Source organism: Ambystoma mexicanum, chromosome 11 (assembly GCF_040938575.1).
Source record: "Ambystoma mexicanum isolate Mex_15411 chromosome 11, UKY_AmexF1_1, whole genome shotgun sequence".
Lineage (NCBI taxonomy): Eukaryota > Metazoa > Chordata > Amphibia > Caudata > Ambystomatidae > Ambystoma > Ambystoma mexicanum.
Window position 1 is genome coordinate 1,369,883,758 of NC_090934.1, and position 15,614 is coordinate 1,369,899,371.

At 45.2% G+C, this 15,614-nt stretch overlaps 1 protein-coding gene across 4 annotated transcripts in view; it reads left to right on the top strand.

Annotated features, from left to right (window-relative positions):
• The window catches only part of SPPL2A (signal peptide peptidase like 2A), an 846,443-nt gene that overhangs the window by 745,850 nt on the left and 84,979 nt on the right, over positions 1 to 15,614 (top strand). The window contains exon 16 of one of the 4 annotated variants that reach the window (XM_069624952.1): positions 7,027 to 7,060. The exons of 2 other annotated variants lie outside the window; for them this stretch is intronic. In XM_069624952.1, the coding sequence (XP_069481053.1) occupies positions 7,027 to 7,060 (34 nt within the window). Of the gene's footprint in view, positions 1 to 7,026; positions 7,093 to 15,614 lie in introns of all 4 variants that reach the window. One more of the 4 variants, XM_069624953.1, reaches the window with a different exon arrangement.

Genomic DNA, 15,614 nt, shown 5'->3' on the forward strand with positions numbered 1-15,614 from the left:
GCCAGTCAAAACAAATCCAATAGAATGTACTCCATCACACATTCTTCATTACATGCTTCACTTACTAGACTCTGGGCTAACTCCATCAAAGTCCACCTAGCGGCTCTATGCACATACTCCACTTCTCAGAGCAAGTTGTCCTGTTGGAAAATCCCTGTAATCAAGGCATTCATGGAGGGAATAAAAAGACTCCAGCCTCAGATCTCAAACCCACCGCCAGGCTGGGACCTCAATGTAGTACTTGCAAAGCTCATGGGGGCCCCCCTTCGAGCCTATACATTAATCAAGCCTTAGACATCTCTGGTGGCTATCACCTCCACAGAACAGTCAGTAAACTGCAAGCTTTGTCAGTGCAAACCCGTTTCTATGTTATCCACAAAGACAAATTGGTATTAAAAACACACCCTAGGTTTTCACCTAAGTTCATTTCAAAGTTCCATGTCAATCAGGCCATCGAGCTAGCAGCATTTTTTCAAAATCCATCAAGCTCAGCTGAGAAAAGACAACATACACTTGATGTAAGGAGGGCGGTCCTTTACTGGACGCCATTTGCAAAGTAGCTACATGGAGCTTAGTTCAGACTTTTAATCAGCAATACTGCATTGACACTCAATCTAAAGCAGATTCTCAGGTTGGACAAACGGTACTAAAACATCTATTTTCCGCTGTACCTTCTCATAACCCACCACCTTCTCCAAACACTGTTCACTAATCTATGCATAGCATGTGATCTAAGCAGATTCCACAAGCCTCAGAATGGATACCTTACTCACCGTAATCGTATATCTGATGCTTCTACCTGCTTAGATTTACATGCGCTCACTCTTCCTCCCCTTGGAGTGGAAGGTGCATAGATGTTTTCTGGGCTTACTGATACATAATCTGCTTTACTACACCTGTAGTCGCGCTACACTTCATGCAACCTCATTTTAGAAACAAACCAATCTGAGGCACCTCGACTCGTGAAACAACATGGGTACAGTAGATGTCACAGTAGGGATTGTATTACTGGCACACCCTGCCGACGTCCCTTTTCGAGTTTCGAAAACAACTGTAATACTCTGCAGCTTCCACTAGATGTCAGCCTGCTCCATAGCATGTGAATCTAAGTGGATATAAGCATCAGAATTATGATTAATATGAGTAATGTATCACACACATATATATGAGGCTTGTGAATCCGCTTACATTCACATGCTTTGAATAGAGCGCCATCTGTATTTGTCTTTGAGTATTACATGGTGTTTTTCGAATTCGAAAAGGGACCTGTGATCCTTCATGTGTCAACGTTCTCAGTTTTTTTTTTTTCTGCCATTAGATTGAACATATGTACTTTGGAGTTTCAAATTTATTGAGCATTGTTAGGCAGAAACCTGTGCAGTTCCCTTAGAGACCACTGCAAAAGATTTAAGACTGCATGTGTTTGGCAGTAAACCCACTTGGTAGCAGTCTGTACCACACAGATTCACTTGGTAGCTGTGGCTGAGCAGTCAGACTTCCCTCAAGAATAATTAAGCATTATGCAGAGTGTACACAATAGGTACAGGGACAAAGTAACACAAGCAAACACTGACCAGAGCTTTGGTGTAAAAGTATATAATTATTTGTTTAAAGACACACTTGTAAATTACACTAGCAAAAAGAGGTAAGTAAATTCAGCACACAGTCACTATCAAGTCTTAGTGAGAAACACCACTTATTTTCAGGCAGAGGTGAGCACTTAACATAAGATGGCACGCTAATAAGTTATAAAGAAAGGGAGGGAAAAAGGCAGAGTTAAGGAAGCACACAAGTTTCAATTACTTTTAAAAGAACCACAGTAAGGCAGGATAGGCAGAGTTCCACTGGAGAGCAAGGAAGTCAATTGCAAGGCCCACTCTTGGAGAGAGCAAGCAGAAGGGGTCCACGTTCACACAGTGGGGTTATGCACAAAGAGTCTTGTAGATAGTTCGCACAAAAAGGATGAAATTCAAGTTAGGAAAAGTTAGCTAGGTTGTCCCAGGCTAGCCCAGGTTAGAAAGTTGAGGCTTTACTGTCACCCCGAACGATCTGTCGCAAGGGAAGCCAGGCGGGACACAGTACCTTAAGTGTGAAGGAAGCTCCAGCGGGGGCAGTTGTTCCTGGCAGCGGGTGCAAGTCGGTGTTTCGTCCAGAGGAAGAAAAGGTCTCGCCGTGGAGAAAGATAAAGGTTGTTGCACTGCCAGGGAAGAAACCAGCCGCGGAGTCCTCCTGTTAAAAGGTACTACCCTTCTCTTCGCTGTAGTGGTAAACCGTGGTATTCCGGTTGCCGGGGTGCTTTGCACGGGCAAGGCGGCCACGAGATGCTCCAGGAAGGTGAAAAGAAGGCAAAACTGGTTATCCCCACCAGTCAAAGGAAGAAGACTCTCCGGACTGGAGATCTCCTCTGTCGTTGGGAAAAGTGGTGAGACGGTTCAGCAGGGCTCCACCGGTGGTGTCGTCGTTGCAGGTCGGCTCAGCTTCTCCCTCCTTGGATTCTTAGGGCCTGTGGCGACTTCTGAAGTTCCAGTCCCCAAAGCCCTGCTTTTATGCAGCATACCCCCATTCACTCAGCCTAGCTGTCAATCAAACATGCTAAGTGGTGAGCCGACCGGCTCACCACTTGGGCCAATCACACAAGAGTGTGACTTGAATTACCAAGGTAACTCAGTCCAGGGTGCCTAAACCCCCTCCCACGCCCCCTGTGGTAACCAGACAGAGTGGCACCACTTTTGGAGGCTTCTGTGGAGAAGCATGCCAAAAAGTGGAACAAAGGGCTCGACTTGGGTTGGAGTTACAGAAGAGAACACAAACGCCATTTTAGAATAGAGTTCTGGCAAAAAATACCAACTGGCAAATTAACATTAAATAAATAAACCGGCGGTATGTTTGAGGCTATAAGAATTAAATAATGAAAGTTGGTAGCCTCGAACAATGGGAAAATCCCATAGAGATATATTTGCGGTCGAATATAAAAAGTAGTATCCACTGCCACCAGCCAAAACTCGATCGGGGGGGGACGGAGACGTGCCCCCTCGAACAACAGACCCCGGGGCAATCGAATTGCCCCGACCAGTACGTCCACAGTATGATGGTTTGTACTGGTTTCTGTTCATAATTTGGGACTAGCAAAGCCAATGGTGACTTTACATGCCCTGGGAGACAGTAGTCAGTCCCAGGGTATGGAGTCTATGTAGGGGGGAGCTACGACACCCCTGGGTTACGGCACGGAGGGTGTTGTGTAACCCACATCAAAAAAACACATGAGACCCTATGGAGTAAAAGACCCCATAGCCCATAAAACACATGGAAAGTTAAAGGAACACCTCAAATCATGTCTAAGAGTGGGAGCAAAAGAATCTCATTCTTGGCAGGAGAGAAAAAAATAAACCCCAAAAATCCAGCAAAGCTGCTGGGGGACTCACTAGGTTTGGGAAATTAGCCTTACAGAGAATTCTCCCGAACAAGCGTTTTCTATTAGTGTTCGTCAGTAGTCGATGTCAAAGATGCCATTAAAGTTTCAACAACTGAGCAAGTGGTAAATCGGAACCTTCAAGAACTGCGCTCCACGAGAGCTCGCCAATAGGCGCATGGTAGGGAGGGTGGGAGTTCTTTGGTGAAATTCCCATCAGCAATCTAGAATGCTTTAAATCCCCTTTATTTTTGTCCCCCCATTAGCTTGCTTGATCTCCTCGACTTCCATGGAAAACACCCTCATTATGTTTTGCCAATGTGCAACACCAAGTTCCTTTGGAAGGACCCAGACCATGTGAGCGCAATAAGCCTGTGACAGGGTCCAGGACTGGACTCTGTTTGGGAGAAACATTGGCGCCTCCAGACCTGGGGTAGGGAGCTTACACAGGCAAAATCCAAAGGCGGGGAGTGGGTGATGAGTGCGCTCCTTAAAGCCTAGAAAATCACAGGCCTTGAATGTTAATGCGGGTACTACCCTCTGTCACGCAATGCCTCCCGGTACTTGTTCTGGTCAGGGTACGCTTTTGTCTTTTTCAGAATAGCTACTCTGATTGCTCCTGGTGAAACCAAGAAAACTCACACCGGAACCCAGAGAATGGAATCAAGAACAGAAATGGACTGACCTGGGATTTTTCTTGCCAAACAGAGATAGAAAACCCAACATCCGACATACCGTCCTCAGACGGATTGTGCAGCAACAGAAAAGTGAGAAGAGACTGCAGGGGACACATAGAAATCCTCCTCAAACCAAGTTGGAAGCAAACCACACCAGCACATGAAGAAAGCCACAATGAAAACAAGGTACCTGGCAGCTAACCTGCAAGTTGATACTGACAAGTGGTTGGGGTTCAGAGTTTTTTTTAAAGCTTTGCACTTGTGCAATCCAGCCCTTGAGAAAATAATGGCCACATATTGGCACACAGTCAGGTGAGCCCTGGAACCAATGAAAGGGGGCGGAGGGTTAAACCTGAAACAGAACAGTATAAAAAGAGAGTGAACGAGAGAGAAGGGGGGACGCCAGGAAACATGGAGGGAGACTGAAAGGATAAGCGCAGGACAGGCGATGGAGTGGAGTGACGGATGTTAATTTGTGTTCTGTATCCCTGCCACAGAGGGCCAAAACGAATGTATCTCTGTTTAGAGTGTCGGCAGTCTTCCATATAAGATTGTGAAGTCGGTGTATTTTACTCCCTATTTTTCAAAGTTGTGAGTACCATTATTTTTAGGGAGTAAACTCAATTCCCAATGGGAGTAATTTAATAGTTGAGTATAAGTATTTTTCAACTTAACACAGAAACGTTTTGCAATAGATATTGTTTTTGCACCAAGATATTCATGCACATTAAAAGATACATGTTTACCTCTTTGGATCAAGTGGTAGTATTGGTAGTTTCTTTCTGTTGTGATATGTGGGTGAATGCAGGAGGGACAGGCTCCCCTTTTTCCTACTTTAGTTGGGAGTATTTATAATCCCCATTTTTTTTTTTTTTTTTAGAGCTTTTGTCTATTTTTAGGGAGTAAAAGTAATGATGAACCCCTTATCTGAGGACTGGGTGCTGGAACCCGCAACTCCAAGAAGATGCACGCCAGTCTTTTCGCGGGACCAGTGGTTGAAGTGTACAAAAAGTAGTGGTACTGTGTTCCTTGCTAGCCCGTCCCCGCTCCGCTCAAATACCATCGTCACGTCCCCTCCCACCCCACATGCAATACAAACCCCATACCTGGGTCACACCTTTCCTCCATTCCACCCCCACTGCTGTGTAAAGGCTGAATGAAATACAGTGAAAGTAAATACATTTTAAACGACCCCCCCATTACATTTTTTCATTGTCCCCCACAGCAAACAGCTTTAAGCACTCACCTTTTTTAATCACACACCATTCACACTTCTTAAGGGGCATGCTACAGATTAAAGCCACCCCTACCACCTAATTGCACTTTCAGCTGCTCCTGCTCCCTCCCACTTAGACACTTCCTGGGTCCCATTTTGTGTTGCAAAGTATTTTTGTGAATTGTATTTTTACTTTTTAAACAAGAAAATTTCATAAAGCGCTTATTTTGATAACTGCAATGTATTTATTGAGATGACCATGGAGTGGGGGTAACGTGTTGAATGAATGATGGCCCTTATGCATGTGATCTGCTTGTTGGCTTGAAATTGCCACTCAGAAAGAAGGCATACTTTTAAGATCAATAGGGAGATTTCAATTGGACCTTGTATTACCGTTTGCCCAGGAATAGGCATATGTGGTTCCTGGTAGCCCCAAAAATTCTGAGACCAATTGTGAGACGTGGCAAATACAAACACGAGATTAACAGTTGAAATATAACCTACAAAAGAGACCAACACATGATATTGATTTTAAACAGAAAAACTACAAGTGACAACCTGTGAAAGTGCCCCATCTGTTGAATATCGGCACAGAAACCATTTTTGAGGCCTTAGAGTGTGCCAAACAGATCTCAAAATTTAAAGTAGCCACTTTTGTTAGTCCCATTGTGCCCATGATTTCACCCTCTGTGGACATCCCCATGCAAAGTTTATTTAGCAATCATATTTGCCATGAAAACAAGGATGAAACTTGTTCAAACTTAGCATTGGTGTTGTAATTTGGCTCGATCAGTTGCATTCCAAATTTTACAAACTCTCATGGACTAGGACAAAAGACACAGGGGAAAATATGTTTGGAATTTCCTGTGTACCATCTGACATAGACATACCTACATGATGGTTATTATTTCGGATGCAGTAGTGTTTTCAAAGCTTTTAATTCTTAGAAATGACCTGCAATTTAACTGTAGCCCATCATTTGTGGCACTTGTGTCATTCCTGTAAATTATAGGTTTCGAAGTAATATTATGCTTCGCATATTTTATATATAACAATGTGTGTTGTGATTATCTAATGGCTTCTTTTTTCTTGTGACATTTTCAGACCATCTGCCACCAGCAACCTACTTTATAATATCACAAGAAGCCGTTGACGGCACCAGAGAAACATATTAGTTTTGTGTTCTGTACTTTTCCTTCTCACTCTTGTTCCCTCTTCCCTTCAATGTGGCCTCTTTTGCACTGTCTCTTTCTCGCTGTACCCAACAGCCTGCATCCCCTCTTGCCAGTTACTACTTATCTTCTCTATTCCAATTCTTAATCTCGTCATAGGTCTATACATTTATTTATAGACCAGAGCTTTTAAGGTAATTTGTAGGTTTTGTTCCCAAGGATTTTTTGATGTATTCTCATTTCCATTGTGTACTCATCTGTGCACTATTGTACAGAATGCTTGTGCTTTGATTTTAATGCACATCTGAAAAATGTTCTCTTATATTCGATATTGCTATAGGTTTTTTATCAAACACTAAACAAGATACTAATTATTTTTCATTAATTCATGCAAAGTTGGTTAATGATCAGCTAATTAAATTGGGTCTGTTGTGACCATAGTCATTTCACTCAAGGGAGCAAATCCTCTATGGTGATATGAATTACCCAGCCTCTTGTTGGATTCCAAATGTATGTTTTAAATCCTGTATTAATTGAATATATTTTGTTTAGGTGTTGGAGTCATCAAGGACGCCTTTACTTCAAGGTGTGGATTTGTCTTCTGTTGATTAGTCATTGGTAATGCATAATTGTGTTTTATCATTCCTATTCAAGGTGTCATGCTTTCTGATTGGCTGCTACCCAATATCTTAATAGGTACTGTGTGCCCGTTTGCTAGTAGATGACAGCCACTGATGGAAGCGCAGAGGACAAATCAGCTATACACCACTTGTAGTTCTTGGGATTCTTTTGTGATCTATTAACCCCTGTTTCGTCTGTGCTCTTCCGGTTTATTTAGTTATGCATAGTTAAGAAATATTAGGCATAAAGGCAAGCATTTTCATCACAATGGCTTATTCTGATTTAGCTGTTCGGCTAAAATAAGGAAGCGCTGAGGACAAACATCCAAAGGAATAATTCCTGGGTTTCTATCCTCCCAGTGTGGATTAGTTTAATGCCACAGTTCTGAAATAATCAAATACTATTAGAAGACTTCAAATGTCTTATCTTGTTCAAGATAATAACTTAATTTAAAACAACGCTATGAGAGTAAAACGGATATGATAGTTTATTTATATAGCGCCTATACACAATGTGTTTCAAAGCTTTTCAAGGCAAGGGAGGGAACAAGGGAAAATACAAGACATTCCTACAAGGCCATGAAAAATAAGAATGTGAAATTAACTATCGTACTCGGCCTGGCGACATTTCAGATAGAGCAAGAGCTAAGACACAGATAGGGAAGGGACGGGGTGGGAAGAAAATGGGAACAGACAGGCGACTACCGTACTAGGCTCGATGACATTTCTGGTAGAGCCAGAGATTAACAGAAGGTGAGAGAGGAGAAGGAGGGAGAGGAACAAAACTAGTTACTATATTACTAGGCCTGACAACATTTCAGATAGTGCGAGAGGGGACAAAACATTGTTGCTATCATACTAGGTCGAGGGACAATTCTGAGAGTAAGTGCAAAGAGAAAAGTGCTGGGAGGGGGGCGAGAGGGAGAAGGGAGAGGAGGAGAGAACAGAGAATGAAAACCGTGAAAGAGAGGAGAAGCAGGAGGTGAGAGTGAATACAGTTGCAGAAGTCAGACAAAACTCATAAGGTTGCAAGAGAACAGCAATGCAAACCAGGATTCAAGATGAAGATGGGCACAGCATGGTTCTGGCCTCAAGAGTACATGATGCAGAGGAGGTACTGCATGAGAGTTGGGAAGGGTGAAACCATGAGTCACTGTGTCCATAAAGTCAAATCCAAGCATTGTTAACAAGACAGTGATGGCAAACCATAATGAATCAAGACAAACTCCTGCAAAGGTTTGATGTGGAGGCTAAGGGGTAGAAAGGGAGGGCTGAAGGCAGAAGGGGAAGGCCGCATAGGACAATCACGCAAACAGGCAGCACATGCATGCGAGAAGGGGGGACACTCGATGTTAATTTCGAGACGGTGGCACCAGTGCTCTACTAATATATGTTCTCAGTAGATCCTCCTATTCTAACGATAGACCTTTCAGATAATGCTGGTTTTGAAAACCAGAACATGCTTCACTGCCCCTCTGTTTCACTGTAGCAGACCCCACTGATCAATGCATGTCAGGTGGCTTGTGATTATGCAATAACATGACCACACTAGAGTTTTGCAACTGAACAGCCACGCACATAGATTAAGTGAAATTCCTTGACTTGTTTACAGAGCTAGGATACCCTAGAGTATTAGAAGGCTGTCCCCAATGTCTTCCTGACTGCAGCCTCTAACCTGGACTTTGTAGCTATAGGCTGGACTCCACCTCGTCATGGGCCATGACCTCTTGCTACCTTCATAGAGGTCGAATTGCTCCCTCAGAGGTTAAAATGGGTGTGGAGCTTTGGTTGGTTCTTGCCCAGGTCTCCCAGCTTAGTCTGCCTTTGCTCTTAATGCCAGCAATGGATTCTGCTTAGGTTTCACCTTTATTGGTTTTAAATGTCATCCAGTTAATCCGTATTTTACGTTTAATGTGCATGCCTAAGCTTTGAGATTCTGTTGTGACCCCTTCAGTCCTGTGGTCTGCATTTCCTCTCTAAAATTACTTGTTTTTCTTGTGTCTGTTTTTATTGATTCCAGATGGTTGTCTTGTTCTTACTTTTGGTACCACTTCTTTCCTAAATTTTCAGACTAATGCATCAGCCTTCTTTCTGGCACCCTAAGGAAGGTTGTTTTTAAAACGTCCCTCCATGTTGTTTATTGGGTGTTGGCTTTTTGATCTACTTTTCGATATGTGGTGTGTTATTACATTGCCTTTGGGAAGTGTTGGTGAACTGCTTCTTACATTTCCTTCATTTGGAGTCCCTTGGTTCTTATTTCCTTCCTAATTCTTCAAGCATTTCTCTTAATATGTTCTATCTCCATGGCCATGCCTTCTTTCTGCTGGATTTGTAGGGTTTATATTTTACTGTTGGGTTGCACTTAAACACCACGTATAAGCCAAAACTATTGCATTGAAGTTCAAACAGCAGGGAGATGGGATGTTAGGAGGGTCACAAAGCTTGTGAGTGTTGTTTAGATATTTACACACCTTGCCCAGGGCCAAGTTAATCTTTATGGCCATTTCCACTCCCTACCTTGCTCCTCCTTATTGATAACAAACTGTGGGTAACAATTTAAACAAGTTTTATCAAGTAGTAACATGAAACATTGTGGTGTGTAGAGACTGCTATGCAGTCTTTTGGGAGTTAATGGCCCGATTGCATCTGTAAATGTGCCACTGGTGTAATAAAAATAACCTATCCAAGTGTACTTTCATCCACTTGATTTAGGAGCATTTGTATCCTTATATTTGTACCTTACGTGAGATTATGTTAAAAATAAGCATTGGCAAAGGTAATAGTTTAGGTTTGTGTGCAGGTTTTAGATTGTTGTTTGCCAGGCAGTGCTATCATATTGTATTGTATTTGTTATTTATATAGTGCTCTTTCCCCATTCGTATGTCCTCAATGCGCTTTACGGTTGGAACTCCCTCGGTGACCGCAGTCATTAATAATAAAATAATAATAATTTAGCATTTATATAGCGCTACGAACCCTCAGGTATCTAAGCGCTGCTTATTATTACCCATGATGTATATCGACGTTGGAAGGATGAGTTTGGCACAGATGTCAAAGCAAGCTCTCTACTTTCTGTGCAATGTGTAGGAGGTTCTAAGAGTTTAGATTAAGAGATGCTTGTGCGCATTTTCGCCGGTTTAGGATTTAGGTGGCTGGCTAGGCTCCAGTAAGCAGCCCAGAGGTCAGGCACTTGGGTCTGGCGCTGTTGGTGGTTTACAATCGAGTGCTATTGCTGACGATTCGATGTGTCCCCAGCTATACCAAATTTTATTTTCGTTGCTTGTCACTGTATGCTCGTGGCCGAGATGTTGAGGTACGTCGAGGGTTTCAGTGTGGACGGCTATGTGCACTGCTAGACCAGAATGGCATAACCATACCTGCATTCTATGGTGCATGTATGGATGGCTGTGCGTGTGACCTGTGTCCACAGACGTGGTATAAGGTATACGTTACTATATGTTTAGATGTAGTTCGGCTGCAGCGTTTTTTCTTTGTCCAATGTGGACGGCATGGTCTCGTTATTGGTGGTCTCTCTGGAGTGAAACTCTGGGCAGCGGGGCAAGTCCTGGAGGGGGGAGGGCATGGTGGATGAAAGGACGATAGGGAGAGAGGGAGTACATCTGTGAGGGCTAAAATTTGTTGTGGAGTGTCTTTGCGAAAGCTAACAGAATTTGTGAGATATTTAGTGGGTAGAAGTATTGTTTTTCTTTGGCAGAGTAAGGTTTATTGTGGTGTGCCTCAACAAATGCTGCCGGCTTCCCTGCGGTATTGATGGGTAGGAGTGTTGTTGTGCATAGGAGGTGATATTTTGTCATGGTGAGCCATTGCGAATGCAGCTGGCATCCATGCTGTAATTGGTGGATAGGAATGTTGTTATGTTTGGGTTCAGCGATATTGTTTTGAGAGGGGCTCAAGGGGATGTTGGGAAAAGCCAGGTTTTGAGGGCCTTTCTGAATTACAGGTGATTTTCAGTATTGCATATGTGTAGTGGTAGGGAGTTCCAGATGATCGGTGCTTGGACGGAGAACGAGGACCTGCCCAGCCTGGTGGAGTTGTGAATTGGGACCACTAGTCGATGTGTTGTGCAAGATCTGAGGCTCCTTGGGGACTGGTAGCGCAGAATTTTCTCCTGCAGAAATTCCGGACCGGTGTTGTGGATGGCCCGGTGGGTGATGCACATGGCTTTAAAGGTAGTGCATCAACCAATCGAGAGCCAATGGAGGACATTTAGTGTATAGCTGATGTGTTTTCTGGCTCTGGGAGGTAGAGTAATGAGCAGGCGTGCTGCAGTGTTTTGGATTCATTGACGTTTCCTTAGTTGAAACGCTGGTACACCTACATAGAGGCAGTTTGTGTAGTCTAAGCGGGACAGGATGATGGAGTTGATGGCCGAGAAGCTGTGAGGATAGGTGAGGTAAGGGAAAATACGCCTGAGAATTTGTAGATGGAAGAAACAGGTTTTAGATACGGAGGTGGTATGTTGGCATAGGTCCATGTCCAATGTGCATCCAAGTTTGTAGTTGCTGGTCCTAGGGATTGAGGCTACGGAATTGGTTGGGGAAGGAGCAAGGAGTCAAGGAGGATAAGTACAGTGCAGCCTTCTGCATCAGCTCTTCTTTTTAGGTCTTCCCAGATGGAGACTAGGGAGGATTCTGTTCCTCTGAGTGGGCGGAAGGCTGATTGCGCAGGGTCTAGGAGGTTGTTGGCTTCAGTGAATAGACCAAGCTTCTTGTATGCTGTGTGGTCCATGAGTTTGGCCATGAAGCATGTGTTGGAGATTGGCTGGTAGTTCAGGGGGAGGAGCTGGCCGAGTGTTGTTTTTTTAGGAAGAGTTTGATGTAGGATGCTTTTAGGGCTTCCAGGAAGGATCCTGATGTCAGTGAGTGGTTGAGGATTGAGCATGCGATACTATCTGCACAGGTTGAGGCTAGGATGTTTTTGAGGAGTATGGACGGGCTTGGGCCCTCAGGGAAGCTTGAAGGATGGTTTTCCGCTGCGAGCGAGTGGATCCCCTGGTGTGAAATGGGAGAGAAAGAGTCAAAGGTTTATATAGAGGGGGGGGGGTTCACGAAGGTCAGCCTGTGGGGAAGGGGGCATGTGTTCCAATTTAGAGATGATGGCGGAGTATCTGTCAATAGTGACATTGTGGAAGTGTAATGATAAGGTGTCACATAGGGGTTGGGAAACGAGTTGGGGGTGGCTCGAGCAGGCTGGGGACTTGAATTCAGATATGACTCTATGCAGTTCTTTGCTCTGGTTTTGCACATTTAGGATTCTTTCCCCATAGAATGTTTTCTTGGTTTTTATGATTTCCAGTCTGTATGCTCTGGATGTTCTTGCTAGGGCAGTTTTGTTCTGGGCCATAGGTTTGGTTCTCCGGGTCTGTTCCAGAAGGTGCTTGAGGATTTTTTGTGATTTGAGGTTGGCGATGAACCACCTGGGTGTGGGTTCCTGATCTCCGATAGGTCTGTTTTGTTGGAGTGAGGGGTGGAAGGGCATTTGAAAGCCAGAGGTTAAAGATTTCGATCGCTGTGGGTCGTTCCTGGAGGGAAAGTGTACAGAAAGAGTTGAGGAGGGAGTTTGCTAGATCTGGGGTGATTACGATTTTATTCCATAGAGTAAAATGGAATGAGAGGAGAGGTGGTTTGTAGTGGTTGCACGTGGCTTTGGCCGCTGTGCTCCGTGGTATGGAGAAGTAATTTGGTGACAGATCAGTCCATGATGGGGGGCGGGAGGGCTGGGTAGATTGTTTTGTAATGCTGAAGATCGCATTGATGGTGTGACCTCCCTTGTGGGTGGGTGTGGAGATGTATTGTCAGGTTAAGTGATTCTAGATTGTCTGTGAGTGATCAGATCATAGGGTTTGACGTTGAGTCGAACCAGATGTTGGATGTAGATTGAGGTTGGTGGCCAGCGTTTGAAAACGTGTGTCTGCAATGTTTTTGTTGTAGCCAGGGGGTTTGGAGATGAGTAGGAAGCTGTGCGAGGTGGAGGGTGAGAGTTGCAGTTTTACCATGAGGGATTCATAATCTGTGGTGTTGGTTGAGGTGTCCTTAATTATTAGTGGGAATTGGTGTTTGAGTAGTATCGCACATCCTCCACTGCTTCACTGTCTGTCCCAGACAGTAAGGTTGTAGCCGTTTGGGAAGGCCTCATGCGCGATGGGCTCATAATCGTCAGCAAACCAAGTCTCAGTGATGAAAAGGATGGCTGGGTTTTCTTCTGTGGTGAGGTCAGAGATGTGGAATTTATTTTTGGAGACTGACCTGGCGTTGATGAGTATGCAGGATAGTTGGTGGGGTGTCCTTGTAGGTGCTGGGCGGGTAGGGTTGTGAGTGGTAGGGGGGCTGGAATGAGGGGGGGGGGCAAAGAGGTGGGCGGAGCAGTGTGAAGGTGAGGGTGGAGGTGCAGTGTGGAGAAAGTGGAACAGCGGGAATGGGAGATGAAGGGAATAGGGCTAGGACCGGGTGGTGGCAGTGTTGCGATCTGGGCTGGAGAATGGGTAATGCTAGGAGGGGCATAAGGTGGCCTTGGTCTGTTCCTTTCCTTTTGGACAACCCAAGGGGTGTAGGTGAGAGTGGGAGCGGCTGTGGAGCTTGGGGTTTTGGCCAGAGCTGCTCTTGCTGTGCTGAGACTGGTGAAGCGCAAGTTGGAGGTGCTATGTTGTTTGGAAAAGGTGTGAGCAGCTGGTGCAGCTGAGTGGTTGGTGGCAGGGATGGTGTGTGATGGTTGTTTTATATGGGTCGCCGGGGCGGTCCGGTATGTTCTGGGGGACAATGTTCTCTGATCTCTCTCTCCATCTTGCCATTCTTAATTTAGTGAAGCACGATCTATGTGGGGGCATAGCAGGTCAGGGTGAGGGGGTTTGGTCTGGCGAGGAGGGGGGGATAGGGGGATAGGTGAGTTGTAAGGGTCGCAGGTTGATGCGGTGTAGGGTTGGGGTGATGGGCTGTGTATCGGTGGTGGTTTAATTCGGCTGTGGTGGGTCTCATCAGGCCTACCAGTGTGCCAGCGTGCTGCTTTGCCTAGTGTGTGGCATGGTGTCTTGTGGGACGGGTACGCCACATTATGTGTCTGAGGAGAGGTGCACCTCCAACTGGGATACAGCGCTAGATATGTGTACTTACCCGGCCTATGGCACCTGGTCAGGGCAGTGGGCAGGTGGTTTGCGATACACGCTTAGAGAGGGAAGGGGCGTGCCTAACAAAAGGCACTACAGTAGAAAGTAAGGTGCTTGAGAATCTGGATTTTGGGATGAGCTTTCCAGCTGCCTTTGGCTAGTAAGGGTAGTCTGTGTTAGGGAGAATTCTCTGTTTAGGCTGAATTTCCTAACCTAGTGAGTCCCCCAGCAGCTTTGCTGGATTTTTGGGTTTTATTTTTTTCTCCTGCCAAGAGTGAGACTCTTTTACCCTCACTCTTGGACATGATTTGAGTGCGTTTCTTTGAATCTAGAAGTGTTTAATGGGCTATGGGGTCTTTTACTCCATAGGGTTTCATGTGTTTTTGTGATGTGTGGTACACAGCACCCTCAATGCAGTGACACAGGGGTGTCTTAGTGACCCCCCAGTATAGACTCCATAACCTGGGACTGACTACTGTCTCCCAGGGCATGTAAAGTCACCATTGACTTTACTAGTCTGAAATTCTGAACAGAACCAGTACAAACTATCCTATTGTGGACATACTGGCTGGGGCAATTCGATTGCCCCAGGGTCTGTTAGTCGAGGGGGCACGTCTCCATCCCCCCTGATCGAGTTTTGGCTGGTGGCAGTGGATACTACTTTTTATATTCAACCGCAAATATTTTCCTATGGGATTTCCCATTGTTTTAGGCTACTATCTTTATTTAATTATTGACGGTAGCCTCGAACATACCGCTGGTTTATTTAATTAATATTAATTCTCCGGTTGGTATTTTTTTGCCAAAACTTGATTCTAAAACGGCGTTTGTGTTCTCTTCTGTGACTCCAACCCAAGTCAAGCCCTTTGTTCCACTTTTTGGCGGGCTTCTCCACAGAAGCCCTCCAAAGTGGTGCCACTCTGTCTGGGGTACTTAGGAGGGTTGGAGGGGAATTTAGGCACCCTGGACTGAGTTGCCTAGGCAACTCAAGTCGCACTCCATCCTGATTGGCCCAAGTGGTGAGCCGGCCGGCTCACCACTTAGCATGTTTGATTGACAGCTAGGCTAAGTGAATGGGGGCTTGCTGCTTAAAAGCAGGGCTTTGGGGACTGGAACTTCAGAAGTCGCCACAGGACCTAAGAATCTGACGAGGGAGAAGCTGAGCCGACATGCCACGACACCACCACCGGTGGAGCCATGCTGGACCGCCTCACCACTTTTCCCAACGACAGAGATCTCCCGCCGGAGAGTCTTCTTCCTTTGACTGGTGGGGATAACCAGTTTCACCGTCTTTTCGCTTAACCAACGTACCTCGTGGCCGCCTTGCCCGTGCCAAGCACCCCGGCAACCGGGATACCACGTTTTACCGCGAAACCAAGGTACTACCTTTAACCGGAAAA